The sequence below is a fragment of the Thermomyces lanuginosus genome (assembly GCF_041956635.1).
Source record: "Thermomyces lanuginosus strain ATCC 200065 unplaced genomic scaffold VTN49scaffold_7, whole genome shotgun sequence".
Lineage (NCBI taxonomy): Eukaryota > Fungi > Ascomycota > Eurotiomycetes > Eurotiales > Trichocomaceae > Thermomyces > Thermomyces lanuginosus.
The window spans coordinates 1342578-1359950 of NW_027192341.1; the positions used below are offsets into that span (position 1 = coordinate 1342578).

Below are 17373 nucleotides of genomic sequence, written 5' to 3' on the forward strand. Positions count from 1 at the left end.
CAGCCCGGCTGCTCTGCAAGCTGAATGTCAGTTGATTGCGATCACGCTCAGAAATTTGAACTTCAGAGCTGAAAGTTTATTGATCATCGATCTAGCTCTCGAGTTCTCGATCCGATCAAAGTTAATCGCATGGCGGTCTTGTACCCCAAAGCATTCAACAAAATGGCTACGGATTTACGGAGGTTGTCCGAAGTTCTCCGTGCTCGTAGATCTACGAGAAAGTGGGAACACAAACTCCAGAGTCATGATCGACCATGGATTCTTGACGATCGTCCTGCTTTGCAACGGCACCGTTTTGGGGCACTCATTTATTGAATATTGAGCACGGGCCTCTGAAATGACGCACATCGACTAGCGGTCTGAGCTAATCATGAATGTCAGCTCTTGCTCCTGAACGATGACCTGGTCCAAAGAGCTCGTCTCTTTGAAGTTGGAACTGGTCGTTGTATAGGGTCTCGAATGGCAAAGTCATCAGGCACGACTTCAACGCGAGCCTCAACAGAGTTGATCCTTTCCTCGGTCGGTATCACCTCCACAGGACTCGAAAACTTTAAATGCTCCCTATGATGGACTCTCCACTGTTCAGTCTCCTCCATTCAGGATAATCGTACGAGTAATGCTTGGTCCACTTCATGAGGGTCGATCATCGTTGTCTCTGCAGATCCTGGGGCAATCAGTAAACGCCATCATACGAGTACAGTGGTCATCACAATGCCTCCCATTCATCGTGATGATCAATTCTCCGGATTTCTCCCAATTGTTGGTAATATTAATATAAGTAATAATGTTGGCCCCAGCGGCAGGATCATTAACGAACGGCAGGATTCCCAAAGCCAAGGAAGAAATTGTGGGGAGCACGAGCCATGCCACGCGGGCCAAGCATTTGCCGGATGAAGCAAAGTTCCGTCTCAGTCTGTCAGAATCTGGAAGGAGAAGGCGGTGAAGAGCAGAACGCTAACACTGGCCGATTGTCCAATCAGAAACGGTTATGTACGGTCCAAGGCCAAGGCCAGCCAAAATTCGGGGTCTGAAACTTATCGGTCAAACTTTAAGTGATGAACCCCTGCAAATTTTCGGACAAGGGGGAACCTGGCCATCCCGTTGGCTCGGGTGCTCAATAGCATACACCCACGCTAGCCCAGACCTCTATCCAAATTCAGTACGGATGTTCAGGCACTAACGGAAAATTTGGTGGGTTGATGGCACTACGAGACCTCTGGGTGCACAGTATAGGGCAGGTACGTCGTATCCATGGACGCCATGGCTGCTTTGCTGGAGTCGGTTACGGAGGAGTTCATGCCCCCGAGTCATGCAATGGGAAGGATGGCCCGACATGACTTCCCCGCAAACTGGATTGAAGTCGATTCCAGCCTGCATGCACTATTGCATAACTAATGCTGGAGGCGTTCAGGTACGGTGGAGGACTGAGCATAGGAGTACTGCTATAGCGATGAACGGGTACCCAGAGGCAAGGAAACAAGGAGCCCAGTACAGGTACTTAACTTATTGGGACACTCCGGGCCCATGAGACCGAAAACGGATGACCAAACCAAACAAGAGCAACGGCCGAACCAGAAGTAAAACGTGCCAAGTACTCCATCGACGGCGGCCTGACCGAGCACAGACACTGCCAACCCTACGGAGAATTTCTAGTCTTTTCCACCGAGGGATGATTTTTTCAAGGCGTTCTCACCATGACCGAGGTCAATGCCATTGTAACCACGCCGCCGTTAGCTCGGGATGGCATGCTACCAAGGCTACATGGGCCGGTAATTGCAGCAGACCGAAACCGGGTAGGATGCGTTCTTTGGAGTCCTTGCAGCCTTCGATGCAGACTGTAGGTGTTCGACAATCCAATCCAAGCGAGCGGCGCGAGCAACAAGCGCGCGCATGGACATAAGTGCCAGGATTGGAGAGTGTGAAATTAGGGTAATCAGACTAGCTCCGTGGGGTCCAAGTCAATGGGAATCTCAAGCCGAGTTTAAACTTCCAACGTCTGCATCAGCCATCGGCATTCGGCCTACCATTGCGCAGAATTCTCGGCGCTAAGAGGGCTCCGCATGAGCCACGACGTCCCAGCAACGGCACAAAGTTGCATGCCCCGTTGTCATCGCTTACCGGGATTAGCATGAGATCATGGGGGACTTCCGAAGACCGAAAGTTCCCTGCTGTTGGGTGCTCCGTGCTTTAAGTTCAAGCAAGAAATGTGAAAGATGGGGATCTTGACGATAAATCTGGAAATACTCCGTACGTAGAGAAGTAAAGAGACTCCACTGCTCCTGATCCTCGGGCCTGGATCTCGATTTCTAATTTCCACAAACAAAAAGCTCGAGATTACCCTCATTTCCAAATAAAACTATTTCAATTGACGAGCCCATGGTCCGCCCGGTCGAGGTGGAATCACTCGCCGGTCCCAGGGCTGGTCGATCACCTTCACCACCGCCATGGTGACGACGACAGGGAAGACCTCGCCTTCACTCCCGCTCTCGTCGCCGGGAGTGTACGGCCGGGGGTCGATGATTGTAGCCACGCTATGGTGCATGATTGGGATTAGCACGTTGTTCATTGCGGCGCGGTTGTATACTCGCTTCCGGATCCTGCATCGACTGGCTGTGGATGATTATATCATGGCCGTTTCGTTGGTGAGCTCTCAAAAACGTCTTGACTTGTCTCTTCCTCCATTGGCTAATAAGCATAGGTCTTGTGCTATGTCTTCAATATCCTCATCACCGTCTCTGTTCATTACGGACTCGGTCGGCATGCGAGCACACTCTCCACTGGCAACCTTCGAAAAGCCCTTCTCTACAGCACCGCAGCGTTCTGTCCCGGCATTCTGGGCTTCACCGTTCCGAAGCTCGGCATCGTCGCCCTGCTGATTCATCTGATGAATCCAGACACGCCAATGCGAGTCTTCCTTTGGTCATTCGTCGGCGGAACTACTGTATTTACGTTTGGCTGCGTCATCATCCTTTGGGCGCAATGTAAACCATCCAAAGCCGTTTGGATTCCAGATTATCCAGACGCAAAGTGCTGGCCGCCAGAGGTACTGACCTATTATTCTTATGTGGCGGGAGGTACGTTCAAATGGTTGAAATGGAGAGAGGTGGGGGCTAACAATGGCCAGGACTCTCTGCATTCGTCGATTTGTTTCTGGCCATGTACCCGGCGACGGTGATTTGGCGACTGCAGCTACATTGGAAGAAGAAGTTGGGACTGACGTTTGCCCTTGGATTGGGAGTGTGGTATGTTTGATTTCTCAAATCGATTGGGTCCGACGTTAATTCTTTGATCAGGGCATGTGCGGTGTCAATCTACAAAACGACCCGTTTGTCAGGTCTGGTTGATGTCAATGATTTTACATGTAGGTCTACCATCAACTCAAGGCGAACCCCGACTAACAAACTTCAGATGGAACTGCCGACATACATCTATGGACCGGGTACTTACCTTCCATCCACCTATTTCCTGTGGAACCAGACTAACAGAAACCCCAGCATCGAAGCGAACACCATCATCATCGCCTCCTGCGTCCCCACAATCACCCCTCTCCTTGACCGCCTCTTCGGCAAACGCTTCCTGAGCAGCGACCGCAGCGACTCCCATTCCCGCCGTGCCTCATCCTCCTACTTCCGCCGCAGCGGGACAAGTCTCTGCGACAAGCTCGGCGGCAGTAGCAGCCGAAGCAACAGCTATGGCCACGGCCGAAGATCATCAAAAGTCAGTCCTGCGCATCACCACCGCCACCATCGATCAACAACCACCTCTTCAGAATCGTTGAACAATCCGCCAGTTCGGGTATGGACCAGGAGTACGACAGAGGACGTCGAGCGTGGAGGGGTCAGCGGCGATGATCATCATCATTATCATCATCATCTCTCGGACTCGGAAGACGACGCCAAGAAAATCAACGACCATACGAAGATTACAGCGAAAAATCGTGATGACGACGACGATGACGATGATGATGATGATGACGTCCAGGCTGGGATTGCATTGGGAAGAATGGCTTCGATACGAAGACGGGACGAGGTGATTGTGCATTATGAGTCGATATCATCACCGCGATCGATGGCAGCAAAGCTGAATGTGATGGAAACTATGAATCCCGGAGGCACGACAACGACTACAATTAATAGGTCGTCGAGACACGGGAGTCGATGACACGGAATACGGTATATGTGTCATGACTGGAATGTTTGTTAGGATCTAATTTCTGGTGTAATAATAATAATTTGATACCCCAGTTGTTTTGACAATAGCATCTTCCTGTCGCGATTAAACAATCTGTGTATGAACTGTTCAGCAGTGGATTCTCTTGTAGGGTTATGTATCGCACGTGATAGAGTTGGAGAGCCGACTATACCATCTCAGCCCCAGGTTCGTCCGGCAGATATGGGGGAGCCCACAGATGCTGGAAAAGTTTCCAGCGTCCGTCCCACGTCTGCTAAGAGGTCATAGTCTGGACTCATTATCGTTGCTGCTCGTCCCTCACAAGTCGCAGCATGTTTTCGTTCCGCATCAGCCGCTCCATGATTTCTTACACAGTCTGTATGTTCCCGCGGAGTCTCTCTGGTGCAAGAGCTCGATTTCCATACGAAGCTGCTCTCATTTCACCAGAGACACTTCTTGCTTTGCCCGCTGCTGGTCCACTTTCGCGCAGAGTATCTTTTCTTTGAGACGTTTCTTCTGCTTCTGCGAGGTCATGGTGAACAGTACATAGGGAAACTTGCTGTTTGCGCCCAAACTTCGTCTGTCTCGGAGGCGACTGAATGGAGACTTCATGTCATGATAAACAAGGTGGGTTACACCATGGTATGGAAGGCCTGAGTTCAGAGGAATCGGTAAGTGCACCGAGCACTGCTCGTTGAGTAAATTCCTTCGGTCTATTGCTTGCAGCCCGCAATATTAGGACTACATTTCAAACCGTTCTTCATCGAATAAAGATAAACAATGGCAATACATGCAAACGCAAGATCACGTCAACTCCAACCGCGACCAGATATGCCCCATAAACTATAATACAAGTCCCACCCCAACTCCCAAAAAGAAAAACCAATCCAAAACAGAAAGAATGGAAAGTTTAAATATTGGTTGACTGCCTCAGCTCGAAATTCGGCAGATAGTCGAACCAATCTGTCTGCGGATTGTATCGATAGACCTTGAAATCGACGCCGTATGGCTTTGGCTCGAGCATGTAGAGCACGCCGAGGGGTACGTCCAATCCGGCGACTTCATCGCGGGGCAGCCCGAGGAAGTATGCGAGCAAAACGCGCGCCACTGCGCGATGTGTCACGATGCAGACGTGGTCGGTCATGCGCTCGACCTCAACGATGACGGCACGCAGTCGATTGATCACGTCGAGGTACCCTTCGCCACCCTGGCCCGGGTAGCGGTAGGCCAGCTTCTCCCGCTTGCGGATCTCGTACTCCTCGGGGAACTTCTCCCGGATTTCCTCGTAGGTCATGCCTTCCATCTTGCCCGCGTACAGCTCGTCTAGCATTCGCATCTGCTTGATGTCGTAGTCGTCTTCGTTGAAGTACGCTGTTGTCTGGATCGCTCGCTTCATCATCGACGACCACACGCAAAAGTTGCGCGGTCGGTCCGATCCCCGGCCGTAAGCCGGGTTGGGTGGCGTGCTATCACCAGGTTGCGGTGGGAAATGACTTGTCATGGCTTTTTCGAGCTGGTACGCTTCCCATTTCTGTCTCTGCGCGTCGATGAATCGCGCCAGCGCCCGCGCGTAACGGTGCCCGTTCTCGCTCAGCTCGCTGTCGCCTCCGATGCGGCCTAGTTGGTTGTCAATGCTCTCGCCGTGTCGCGTGATCCAGATCTGTCGCGGCGACAGGTTGAAATTGAGCAGGTAGTACACCACCTGTGACGACAGGAAGCCGTTGGTCTGGTGCGCAACCACCTTGCGCCCCACGTCAATCATTTGCACAAAGGAAATGTTGTTTTGCTCCTCGTATTCTCCCAGCGGCACATACGACTTCTCATACAGCGCCACCCGCCGCTTGAAGTCCTCCAGCGCCTTCGCCGGGTCTTTATCCTTGTAATCCGGCCCTGACAACTTCAGTCGCATGTTCGACTCCAGAAGCACTGGGTCCATGCAGCGACTCTCTAGAAACATCACCCCGAGTTCTGGACCGGCGCGCTGCCGGATGCGGTTCATTATCGCCTTGCGACGTTCAAGTGTGCTGTTTGTTGCATCGAGGATACCGACGCTGCCGCCCTGCTCCAGAATGTAGTCTAGCAGCTCATCCAGCGTGGCCAGCGCCACCTGTTCACGCAGTTGCACCGCGCGCTGATTCCTCGGATCAAAAAAGCTCGCCGAGTGATCCATGAACTCGGGCGACGCCTCCTCATTGTTTTGCGCATGGCCGTTGGTGTTATTATTATGGTTTGATGAATGATCATTCTCATCCACTCCGGACTCCAGACGCTCTCCATTTACTAGAATCTCCGTCGGAACTGCTGGTGGTGGCAGGGTATCACCATGATCCGGCGGCGGCGACGACACCGGTGACATTGCATTTCCCCGGTTGACGCTCATGCGACGTACCGACTCCACCAGCGCCTGGTCAACTGAGCTCTGCGTGCGAGTTTTTGTTCGGGCCATCTCCGGCGACGACGGCGAGCCGCCCGCAAGCAAACGTCGGCGCTCCCCGACGTTGAAAATCTTCGTGTTGTGTTGCAACCAGTTCAAATATCGCGCTAGTTTCTTGGTAATATAGCTCTTGCCGCGCGCCGGCAGCCCAACCATGACAATGACCAGCTTCGAGCCGAGATCGCGCTCGGGAATACGTCCGTCTGGCGAGACCTTGGACTTTGTCAAGCCCGGAATATCCAGCGTCGTCGCGCGCGGCTTGGGCGTTGCCGCCGGGTGCGCTGGATGCGAACTCGGGGCCTGTGGCTGGCTATTGTCCATCGCGTCAACATCCCCCGCCATTCCATCAGAAGAAACGGTCGGGAAACTCACATTTGCGGCGAGCTTGGCGCCGTTGATAGCGGTGTATCTGTCAACGCGATTCCAACCCCATCTTTGGACGGCAGTCGCGCCGCCGCTTTCCTCACCTCATTCAGTTCACTACCCAGTGCTCGACCCACAACCGTCTTAGACGGCGGGTGTCCATTGACGGATACGGCATTATTGTCGCGTGGTTGAGCTGGGGAGCGCGAGGGTGCGATGCTCATGGTTGATCAAAAGCTCTGGATTAATTTGGTTTTTTTTTAACCTTTTCTGAAGCTGCGTCAAGCAGCGCAAAGCTGCCGAGCGCTCAACAATAGACAGTAAAAGTTCGCAACGAGTTGAATCAACTCTCTTACAGCTTATTGAAGAGTTTTAAGAAAGAAAAGGGAGCAAATGGATGATGACTGATGAAAGGTGCCCGGCGAGACCCCCAACGTCATTAGATGAGTCAATGCATGCGGGACCGACGAATAATACTGGGGCTGAACGAACCAGCCCAGGGGATCGATCCCCAAGGGTTTTTTTTTTGTCCTGCTAACCAAGAGATCTAAATCCGCTGGCGCCGATCAAAGAGCTGGCGTGTGGAGGAGGGGTCGACAGATGAAGTCACTCATCGTCACTGGTTGTTCAGTGGCCACGAAGACAAACCACAACACGAGCGTGAAAGAAGGATATATCCGCGGACCTTGGACAAGAAGCTCTATTCTCATTAAAATATTCATTTGGTTCCTATTTTTTCATCGGGATATTAATGCCCAAGAGGGTCATGAGACTGGACGAAAGTCTCCCAAGCCAGGTCAACCTAAGCAGCCCTTGAGCTCCAGCCCCAGCTACGAGTCACAGCATGAGCTATGAGACAATGACCAGAGTGGCCACATCAAACGGGGCCACTTAAACCTGCCCATTCCCTGGTGAGGAATGGCTTGGCCTGCAACGATTCTTCTCGGCTCTCATTCTCGGCTCTAATTCCGCCCAATTTCTTTTGGGGGCGCTTGTTTAACTTATCGGAGTCCGGACTGGTCTGCTCCGAGCCTTCCGCTCCCCGACCGGGCAGGCTTGGCGGTCCGAAGAGGCGGTCGATCGCTGCAAGGGGGTGTGCATTCTGATGGTGAAGCCCGTCACTGGGCCAGGTTCAGCGTCAGGACGATCAAACCCGCGTAGGCTGCCACGCTCAGCGCCGTCAGGATGATCACCGCGTTGCCACTGGTCCGGAACTTGCGACGATGAAGGCCATCCTCGCCCACCTCGGAGAAGAATTGGCGATTCCCCTGGTGTCGACGGTAAAGACTGATGAAGAGAACGCCGGTGCCGTAGACCGCGAACAGGGCTCCGATGCTGTAGAATTCGGCGGTGAAGACCTTGAGGACGATGAGTGCAAAGGAAAACTGCGACAGCGCGGTTCGCACGTAAGCACCTTCGAACGTGCGCTGGGCGGCGCGCACTTCGATGATTTCGTCCGACGAGAGCACGACGGAGCGGGCGCGGAGGTGATAGCGATTACGATCGCTGGCGAGCCACTGCATTCTGTTAGCCAGGGAGCACGACGGGGAGGTAATCGTACCCTGAACATGGCGCTATGATGCTAGTCCAGAAACGATAAAAAACAGAGAGTTGTGGCAATAGGAGGGAGTGCTGGTAGCTCCAAAGATCAATTGATCTAACACTCAACTGCAGACGCGAAATACTCAATTAGAGAGGCTGTCTTTGATTTTGACATGTTGCTCTTATCGTCGACTTAGCATTTCCGAGAAACTGGCCATGATTCCGACGCTTTCCGTCGGACTGTTAAGTGCACACCCCCCGACAAGACTTCTCGCACGAGAACCGGCTCATACCGGCCGTGACCATAAACATCGAAGAGCGTATTGGCGCGACGACTGCCACTAGTGGTAGGGGAATAAAGCTGAAAGAGATTGAAATCTCCGCAATATTTAAGTGAGCAAATCCAAAAATCATGGAGAAAAAAGAGAACGTTTATACATCAACCTTTGTTCAAACGGCAGACGTCAAAAAGCCTGCAAAACATCAAGTCCATTGAGTCCATTCCTGTACGGAGGACAGAACAGTTTCATTACGTACGCAAGTGTAACAGTGGGTATTTGACACTTCCGTCGGCTATTGACCGCTCTTCGGCTCAAATGCCGATGGATCTTCTAGTTCTCCGCCTAAAGCATTGAAAATCCGGGGTTCGCGATCCACATAAGCTCGTTCTCGTTCCAGTTGTTTGTTTTTCTCTTCAACATCGTCTGCAATCATGTCTAGAGTATTTGATGCCGCAGAAGGTAAGTTGTCTCTTGTAATTGCCTCATGATATGCGCTGACAAGGAGCCAGTTGCCAAACACAATACCCCAGAAAGCTGCTGGGTGATTCTTTATGGCAAGGTTTATGATGTATGCCGCTGATAGAGCACATATGCATGGGCATTGCTGATTGTCCAGGTCACCAACTTCCTGTCAAGTCACCCCGGAGGTGTAAAGTCGATACTCAGGCTCGCCGGGAAAGATGCGACGGAAGAATACGACCCCATCCACCCTCCTGGCACGCTCGAAGAGAATCTCAAACCGGAACAATGCCTGGGAACCGTAAACCCAGAGTCTCTGCCAAAGCCAGCCGCCGACGCGCAAAAATCGGAGGAGAAGTCCGAAGGACCTCCGCCGATGGAGACGCTATTGAACTTGAACGAGATCGAACAGGTGGCTACCAAGCAAGTCAGCCGAAAGTGCTGGGCGTACTACTACTCCGCCTCCGATGATCTCATCAGCAAGCGCCTGAACAATGAGGTCTACCGATCCATCCTTCTCCGACCACGCATCTTCATCGACGTCAGCAAGTGCGATTTGTCTACGACACTACTCGGGCATAAAGTGGGCTTGCCAATCTACGTATCGCCAGCGGCCATGGCGCGTCTGGCCCATCCATCCGGTGAAGCAGGCATTGCAGAGGCCTGTCGCAGCTTTGGCGCCGCGCAAGTGATCTCGAATAATGCCTCCATGACCCCAGAGCAGATTGTTAAAAATGCTGCACCGGATCAGGTGTTTGGCTGGCAGCTCTACGTCCAGGTTGATCGGCAAAAGAGTGAGAACATGCTTGCTCGGATCAACAAGCTGCCGAACATCAAGTTCGTTGTGCTAACGCTGGATGCGCCGGTGCCGGGGAAGCGGGAGGATGACCTGCGCAGCGATAGTACTGGTGCCAAATTGCCCGTCACCAGTGCGGAATCCAAGAAGGACCGGAACGACGGAGAACGGATGCCGGACGGTACGCCGGCCCTCAAGTCCGGCGGCGTTGGCGTGCAGCTCTTTGCCGGTACCGAGTCTCGTCTAACCTGGAAGGACACGCTACCTTGGCTTGCTAAGCACACCAAACTGCCTATTATCCTCAAGGGATTGCAGACGCACGAGGATGCCTATATCGCCTCCCAGTTCACCCCCCAAATCAAGGGTATTATCCTCTCGAATCATGGCGGGCGTGCGCTCGATACCGCTCCTCCGGCCGTGCATACCCTGCTGGAGATCCGGAAATACTGCCCAGAGGTCTTCGACAAGCTTGAAGTCTGGGTCGACGGTGGCGTCCGTCGGGGAACTGATGTGGTGAAAGCTCTCTGCTTGGGAGCTCGTGGTGTCGGCATCGGCCGGCCGGCTCTCTGGGGCCTGGGTGCTGGTGGTGTGGATGGCGTTAAGCGAACGCTACAAAGTGAGTTCCTTGGTCTTTGAATTCCGGAAGATTACAGCTAACCTGAGCAGTTCTTGCGGAGGAAACTCGGACGTGCATGCAGTTGCTGGGTGTTGGAAAAGTGGAAGATCTCGGACCGCAGCATGTAAGTGCACTAGGAATTGGGTCAAGCACGGGACACTAACATCTGTAGATCAATACGCGGATTGTCGAGCAGCAGATTTACGACGGACCATCGAACTTGACCGGCTTCCGAGCCGCAAAACTGTAGATATGACACATTTCTAACTTTGGGATTGGAAATAGACTTGCATACTACCCTGTCCATAATGTATACGATTTGTTAATTCAATGGATGCGATGTCGGTACCACTTTTGTTTCTCAAAGATACCGCCTGATCAGCGGCTTCTCCTCGCGCATTCATCTCCCCATGCCTTAGATTTGCATTCGTTGCATCGAGAAGCTGCAACGCTCACCATTCAGGTTAGCTACGGGAACGATTTGAATTTTGCGCCGCACAGCATGGCCTTCTGGTAACGTCTAGTCGACTGGGTTTGAGTTCGCAATCTCGTCGAGTTCTCACATCATTGACTTCTGTCGCATATATCCTGTTCTTGATTTCTTGGTACCAGGTTAATCATTTTATTCCTACAAGACGTTGCACGGATCACATCATTATGCAAAGCTCCGTGCCGGCTGTACGGATCGCATCGACCCGTTGAACGGGGCTCATTGTCGAAAGCAAATGCGGTGTTACTCAAACATTTGAGTGGCACCATATGGAACCGAACATATATGTTCATGGAGATTACGTGATTAAAAAGAACAAGAGAATGATATCCAGCTATGAAGTTGAAGATTCAGTCTGAAAATTTCTTGGTGGCTGGTCCGAGGAATGTGACTTGACCCAATCATAAAACAATTCAATATATGGAGTATTCTGAAGCACAGTCGCCTCTTATCAGCTGCCTAAAAACTGTATTCATGGATATGGTGAGCTTGGTGAGCTTTGTCTGATTTTTGGAAGACAATTTTGGAGATTGAAGTGCTTTCTGCAGGCAGAGACCGATCTAGCCCTTACTTGTTGATTCTAGAAAACAGGACGTTATGGAGAATTTCTCAACTACAGACCAAAACTTGAGAACAAGCAGAGGAGAAAGTAACTTTGACTGCAGTCTAGCCTGCTTGATTAAAGTATAACTATCCCTTGAATGCCCCATTCATCCTTTTATTCGTTGCCGGAATGCGCGTGGCACCTGACTTGATACGGCCAGTCAAGAACTACGGTCTCATCCCTCCCGCGGGTAAAAGGGACTGATCCGTCATGCCTCGGCCGTGGCCCGGCCGTTCAGGGCCTGTACCACATCTTACAAATCTTGGTTTGAGATGCACGGCCGGGATCCATGCTGGATATGGAGTGGTGGTACCTTCGAAGTGCACCGTATATCTGCCCAAGGGGCATCGACTGACCGTTGAGCTCAAGAAACAGAATCGATAGAGCTCATTCCAATGCATTGGAATAGATCCTCATGTGAGTGAGTCAGTTTGGGTCTGAAATCACGAGGGCAGTGTGGTACTTGGTGATATACCTGTCTCTCTGGCCCTCCTAGCTGGGTATTTCTCGGTCTACAAGTTTGATTTCAGGCCTTTGTTGTCTCTGGGATACACTTTATCCAGCAGCAATGGAGGACCCAAAGTGTTCTCAAAAGCGCCAGGAAGACGACCTGCCCGTTCGACGGGACCTTGGCAAGCCGGGCCTTCTCAGCTACATCTGGGATGCGTTTGACAAGCCGCCTGAGGAACGAAGGCTCGTGCTCAAGCTGGATGCTGGAATTTTGTGTTTTGGGTCCATTGGTGCGTAATATTCAAGTTTTTCTCAAACATGGACGTGTCTAACATACGCAGGATACTTCCTCAAAAGCGTGGACCAATACAACATCCTCAACGCCTTTGTGTCTGGGATGTTTGTTTGTCTGTCCCCATCCGTTGAAACGATGAGTCACTAACAGATACTTCAGGAAGGAGGACCTTCACCTCTATCAGAACCAACTTAATTATATGCAGACTGCTTGGGCGGTCGGATACATGGTCGGTCAGATACCGAGTAACATCATCTTAACCCGGACAAGGCCGCAATATTGGATTCCGAGTCTGGAGGTAAGTGCGCTCCAACCTTCCACAGGAAATGGTGCGAATCAAAGCTTGGAAAGGTCTTCTGGTCCATCCTTATCCTGTCCTTGTCGAAATGCAACGCGGCTTATCAATTCTATGTCATTCGCTTCTTTGTCGGTGCGTCTACCTTATCCAATTCAGACGATGAGTTGACCTAAGATGATCTGAAAAATCGGCTTCCAGGCCTCACGGAAAGCGGATACTATCCCGGAATTCAACATGTCCTGGGCTCCTGGTACCGCCGAGACGAGCTGGGTAAGCGCGGGTGCGTCTTTCAGGTCTGCAGCGCGGTGGGACAGATGGTGTCGGGATACATAATGGCAGGTGTCATCCACCTGGGTGGAAAAGCGGGCTACAAGAGCTGGCAGTGGTAGGTTCTGGTTCCGGATATCCTTTTCGGAACTAGGCACTTCCTGATCACTGCAGGTCATTCGTGATCAACGGGACCATCGCCCTCCTCGTCGCCCTCGCGGGGTACTTTATGCTACCTGACGTTCCTGAAATCACGAAGTCGTGGTATTTGACTCCGAAGGTGTGTCACGATACTCCCCTTGTCTTCCCTCAGATGTTAAAATAAACCAGGAAGTCGCGCTTGCAAGACGCAGAATGGAACTCGAATGCCGTCAGCCTCGCGGTAAATACTCTAAGGAGAAGCTTAAGCGCATCTTTTCGTCGTGGCATGTATATCTGGTTACAATTCTCTACATGTATGTCTCCCGCTAGGAATACCTTGCGGCATGGTGGCTAACAGGAGGCAGGACATTCAATAATGGCATCACCTATGGCCAGCCTATTTTTCAACAGTATGCATTGGTATCCGATTTGTTTGCAGGAGAGTGGCGATTGACTGATGCACAGATACCTCCGCCATTCAACTCATCCCAAATACACGGTTTCGCAGATCAATCATTATTCCACCGCAACGCCCGCGATGCAGCTCGTGGCGATTGTCATTTGTTCCTGTAGGCCATATTACCATGATCTTTTAGTTTGATATCACTGACACTACGTAGGGATGTCAGACACTGTCCTACGAGGCAAACGATGGCCATTTGTGATCATTGCCGGGGTACGTCATCCTGCTCGGAGCGTAGACGTCTTGCTAATGAGGTAGATCATTAACCTGATCTGCTACATCTCCCTTGCTATCTGGGACATTCCCACCTGGTGGAAATGGACCTGCCTGATCGGAGCCGGGGCATCCTACGGAGTCGGTGGACTTATCATGACGTACGTGCCTAATGTCTCACATAAGAACTCTTCAGCTAACAAAAGGCACCCTCAGCTGGGCGAACGAAATCTGCTCGGCTGATAGCGAGGAACGCGCCATTGCCATCGCCGCCATGAACGAATTCGCGTATATCGTCCAGATCTGGCTGCCTCTACTCGTATGGCAGCAAGTTGATGCACCGCGTTACTTCAAGGGTTACATCACCGTCAGCTGCATGTCAGCTGCCATGCTCGTTATCTGCCTCATCGTGCGAGTCCTGCACGAGCGCGAGATTGCTGTCATGGAGCAGCAGCTTTTTTCACAGCAGCATGGCGAAAGAGAGGACGAACAAGGCCTCCGAGTGACATGTAAGGGCTCGGTGCCTGAATTCAGCATCAGCAGGTCCTCCACGTCTTCGACGACGCGATCGATGAGTTCGGGGCTGGAGGGCACGGTCTCAATTCGGGGTGTTGTGATTGAGATGCGGGAGTTTTGAAGATTGCAGTCTTGAGCCCTAATGATTAATGGCATAATGATTTGACGGCAATCATGAGCGCATGTAGCACCTGAATTGTGCTGAAATACTAGGTATTCGCCTGAGATAAATAATGGCCTGTTCCGCTACAGAGTGATCATTCATGCAAAACCATGATCATTAATGAACATAGTCGATGCCCAATACAACAAACATGGCCATTAACAATAATGTGAATGCCTTGACCTGTTCAGAGCGGTATTTATCCCCAACCCTAACCCTATCTCCTGCAGCGTAAAAACTAGTCCCGTTACGGATTAGCCTATGGCCTGAGGCAACCTTAAACGTGCGAGTACTCACATACATATGAAGATCTTTTTAAGCCTAGGTTAAACCGGTTAAACTATTCCTCCGATAGATATGAACCAGCAACACGATCAACCCCATATACACGCGGTGGCATAGTTGCTGCTCCTGTAATCAGATCAAGGATCCTGTCCCGATGTACAGTTCTGTTCATGATGCGCCATTTGCCGTGATAATTCTGCCCAATTCTCCGACACGTCTTCCCCATCTGCTTAATACCGGTAGTGATCCCCCCGGCCAACAGCCATGACATCCGAACACGCTGTCGCGAAGGTCCTGCTCGAATGGATCAACAGTTTCTCCCTCGGCAAGACGATTCGCAGCACGGACGAATTAGTCGACGGGATTATCCTATGGGAAATCCTGCAAGACATTGACCCGCAGCACTTTCTCGACGAGCTTCCCGAGCGCAACCCGTCCGACCATTGGGTCGCCCGATGGCAGAACCTGAAGCACCTCCATAAACTGCTGATCGCGTATATTCGGGTGCAGAATGACGACGAGGTTCCTCCGGGCCTGGATCCGTCCCCGGATCTCAAGGCCATTGCCGAGTCGCGCTCGCTCCGGGAGATGAACAAGTTGTTGAAGTTACTCCTGATAGCTGCCATCTCGTCGCCGAATGCCGAGACGTATGTCAAGACGCTACAGGAACTAAGCACGTCGACCCAGGAGGGTTTGAAAGATATAATTCAGCAGGCGCACAACTCGCAGCATGAAGACCCTCTCACAACCGGCGACGAAGACGAACGTGATGGCAAGAAACGTGACGTTACAGTCGATCCGGAGCTACAGTTTGAGGAGCGGGTCGGCAAGGTTCTGGCGGAGAATGATCGGCTCGTGGCTGAGAAGAAGGAAATGGAGAAGGCGATTGAGGACCTGCATAACCGGCTGGCACGGCTGCAGGAGAACAATGACACGCTGCAAAGCCGGCTCGCATCGACGGAGGACCGGCTGGTGACGCTGAAGTCCGGCAAAGGAGACGTCGGGTTTGGCGCAAAAGCCCTCGAAACCAAGGCGCGCCAGCAGGAAGAACTCATTGCGAGCCAGGAAGCGCGCCTGGCCGCAGCACAGGATGAAATCGACAGCCTGCGCATGTCCCTTGAGTCGATGCGTGTCAAGCAGCAGCGCTATCAAAAGCTGCAGGATGACTACGACGAGCTCAAGAATGAGCGGGAGCAGCTGATGCGCAAGGCCAACATGGCCGAGAAGTACCGGCAGAAGCTACAATCGATCCAAGACTTCGAGAAGGAGAACCAGGCGCTGAAGAACCAGGTCAAGGATCTGCAGCAGCAGCTCAAGGAGGCCGATCTGAACCAGCAGCGCTCCGCCGAGCGGGACATTGAGCTGGAGGAGTACCGCCGCCTGCTTCCACGAATTGAGCAGGACCGACACGAGATTCAGAACCTGAAGAAGCAGCTGGAGTTCAACAACCATGCTTTGACGGAGCGCCTCGAAAGTGCAGAGGAGCAGCACGAGCGCGACGAGGCGCTGATCAGCGAGCTGCGGGAGCGGATTCGCGAGCTCGAGGGTTCGCCAGGAAGTCCGTCGCTGACGCCTGGTACGACCACGCCGCAGCCCACTCTGCATAAGGACTTGGAGGACGTTGGTGCGAGGGAGAACCATTTGTGAGTATTAATAGTTGGGATTGGTGGACGGCAGCGCTGATTTGCGTAGGAAAGCTGAAAACGAGGAATTGAGGAAAGAAATAGAAAGGCTCAAAGCCTCATCCGCCAACAAGGAGGAGAACGCCGAAGCTACGGTGTGTATCTGTTATAAGATTTTCATGCTCAGACTAACATGTTTGCAGTCGCGACCACGTTTCGAGGGCTACTCAGAGAATTTTGTCACAACGGCGCAGCTTGCGCAAGAAAAATCAGGGCAGAGGTGGGAAATCTGACTGGGACGTTTCTACATACTATGCTGACCAGTTTCCAGCGAGGAGTACTGGAAGCTCTATGAACAATACGCAGAGATCCGACAGAAGCTGGCTGAAGCGGAAGACACCATTGACACAAGCAAACGACAACTGGACGATGCCAAAGCGGAGCGTACGCTTCCCTCTCCTGCCATTCATGAATCCAATCGATACTGACAGTCTGCGTTTTTAGTTGCCCTCGTCAACAAAGAACAAGCCGAGATCCTCAAACAGATCCAAGAAAGCCACTCGACCGAAATTAACCAACACCGCGCGGAATGGGACGCGCTTACGCAGCGGATCCACCACCTGCAAGCCGAGGCGGAAGCATCGCAGACTCTGGCGCGCGAAGTCTGCGCGGAACGCGACGAGCTGCGCAACCTGCTCGAGAAGAAGCAGGGCGAGATCCGCGCCGAGGACCAGGACATGCTCCGGGAGATGCAGCAACTTCTCGCGGAGTTTGCCGCGCGCGAGAATGCCGAGAACCCGGATGCTCCGGAGCGATCTGGCCTGGAGCTGCTCAAGCACTTTGCTGAAGTTACGAAGAAGAACGCCGATACGTTGGCTGCGCGAGCAGAGGTACTCCCCCCCCCC

The 17373-nt window shown here is 52.3% G+C and overlaps 6 protein-coding genes across 6 annotated transcripts in view; 4 read left to right on the forward strand and 2 right to left on the reverse strand.

Moving 5' to 3' along the window:
- Positions 1–2444: 2444 nt before the first annotated feature.
- VTN49DRAFT_7996 (uncharacterized protein) lies at positions 2445–4161 on the forward strand (the record flags this gene model as incomplete). The annotated part of the gene is made up of 6 exons (XM_069416326.1): positions 2445–2642; positions 2699–3074; positions 3125–3242; positions 3294–3361; positions 3409–3439; positions 3495–4161. The coding sequence occupies 6 exons, from the start codon at positions 2445–2447 to the stop codon at positions 4159–4161; spliced, it is 1458 nt and encodes a 485-aa protein (XP_069272357.1).
- A 919-nt stretch (positions 4162–5080) lies between these two features.
- On the reverse strand, positions 5081–7191 carry VTN49DRAFT_7997 (uncharacterized protein; the record flags this gene model as incomplete). The annotated part of the gene is made up of 2 exons (XM_069416327.1): positions 5081–6914; positions 6977–7191. The coding sequence occupies 2 exons, from the start codon at positions 7189–7191 to the stop codon at positions 5081–5083; spliced, it is 2049 nt and encodes a 682-aa protein (XP_069272358.1).
- Positions 7192–8085: 894 nt separating this feature from the next.
- Positions 8086–8537, reverse strand: VTN49DRAFT_7998 (uncharacterized protein; the record flags this gene model as incomplete). The annotated part of the gene is made up of 2 exons (XM_069416328.1): positions 8086–8484; positions 8529–8537. 2 exons carry the CDS (start codon positions 8535–8537, stop codon positions 8086–8088), a joined length of 408 nt encoding a protein of 135 aa, XP_069272359.1.
- A 684-nt stretch (positions 8538–9221) lies between these two features.
- Positions 9222–10911, forward strand: VTN49DRAFT_7999 (uncharacterized protein; the record flags this gene model as incomplete). The annotated part of the gene is made up of 5 exons (XM_069416329.1): positions 9222–9249; positions 9300–9358; positions 9407–10661; positions 10712–10785; positions 10834–10911. The coding sequence occupies 5 exons, from the start codon at positions 9222–9224 to the stop codon at positions 10909–10911; spliced, it is 1494 nt and encodes a 497-aa protein (XP_069272360.1).
- A 1412-nt stretch (positions 10912–12323) lies between these two features.
- VTN49DRAFT_8000 (uncharacterized protein) lies at positions 12324–14519 on the forward strand (the record flags this gene model as incomplete). The annotated part of the gene is made up of 12 exons (XM_069416333.1): positions 12324–12495; positions 12547–12604; positions 12660–12798; positions 12852–12930; positions 12997–13183; positions 13240–13345; positions 13396–13520; positions 13572–13616; positions 13672–13775; positions 13827–13882; positions 13928–14043; positions 14099–14519. 12 exons carry the CDS (start codon positions 12324–12326, stop codon positions 14517–14519), a joined length of 1608 nt encoding a protein of 535 aa, XP_069272361.1.
- Positions 14520–15110: 591 nt separating this feature from the next.
- The window catches only part of VTN49DRAFT_8001 (uncharacterized protein), a gene marked incomplete at both ends in the record, with an annotated part of 3097 nt that continues 834 nt past the window's right edge, over positions 15111–17373 (forward strand). The window contains 5 exons of the mRNA XM_069416334.1: positions 15111–16489; positions 16539–16623; positions 16672–16748; positions 16800–16912; positions 16973–17358. Of these exons, the coding sequence (XP_069272362.1) occupies positions 15111–16489; positions 16539–16623; positions 16672–16748; positions 16800–16912; positions 16973–17358 (2040 nt within the window). The remainder of the gene's footprint in view (positions 16490–16538; positions 16624–16671; positions 16749–16799; positions 16913–16972; positions 17359–17373) is intronic.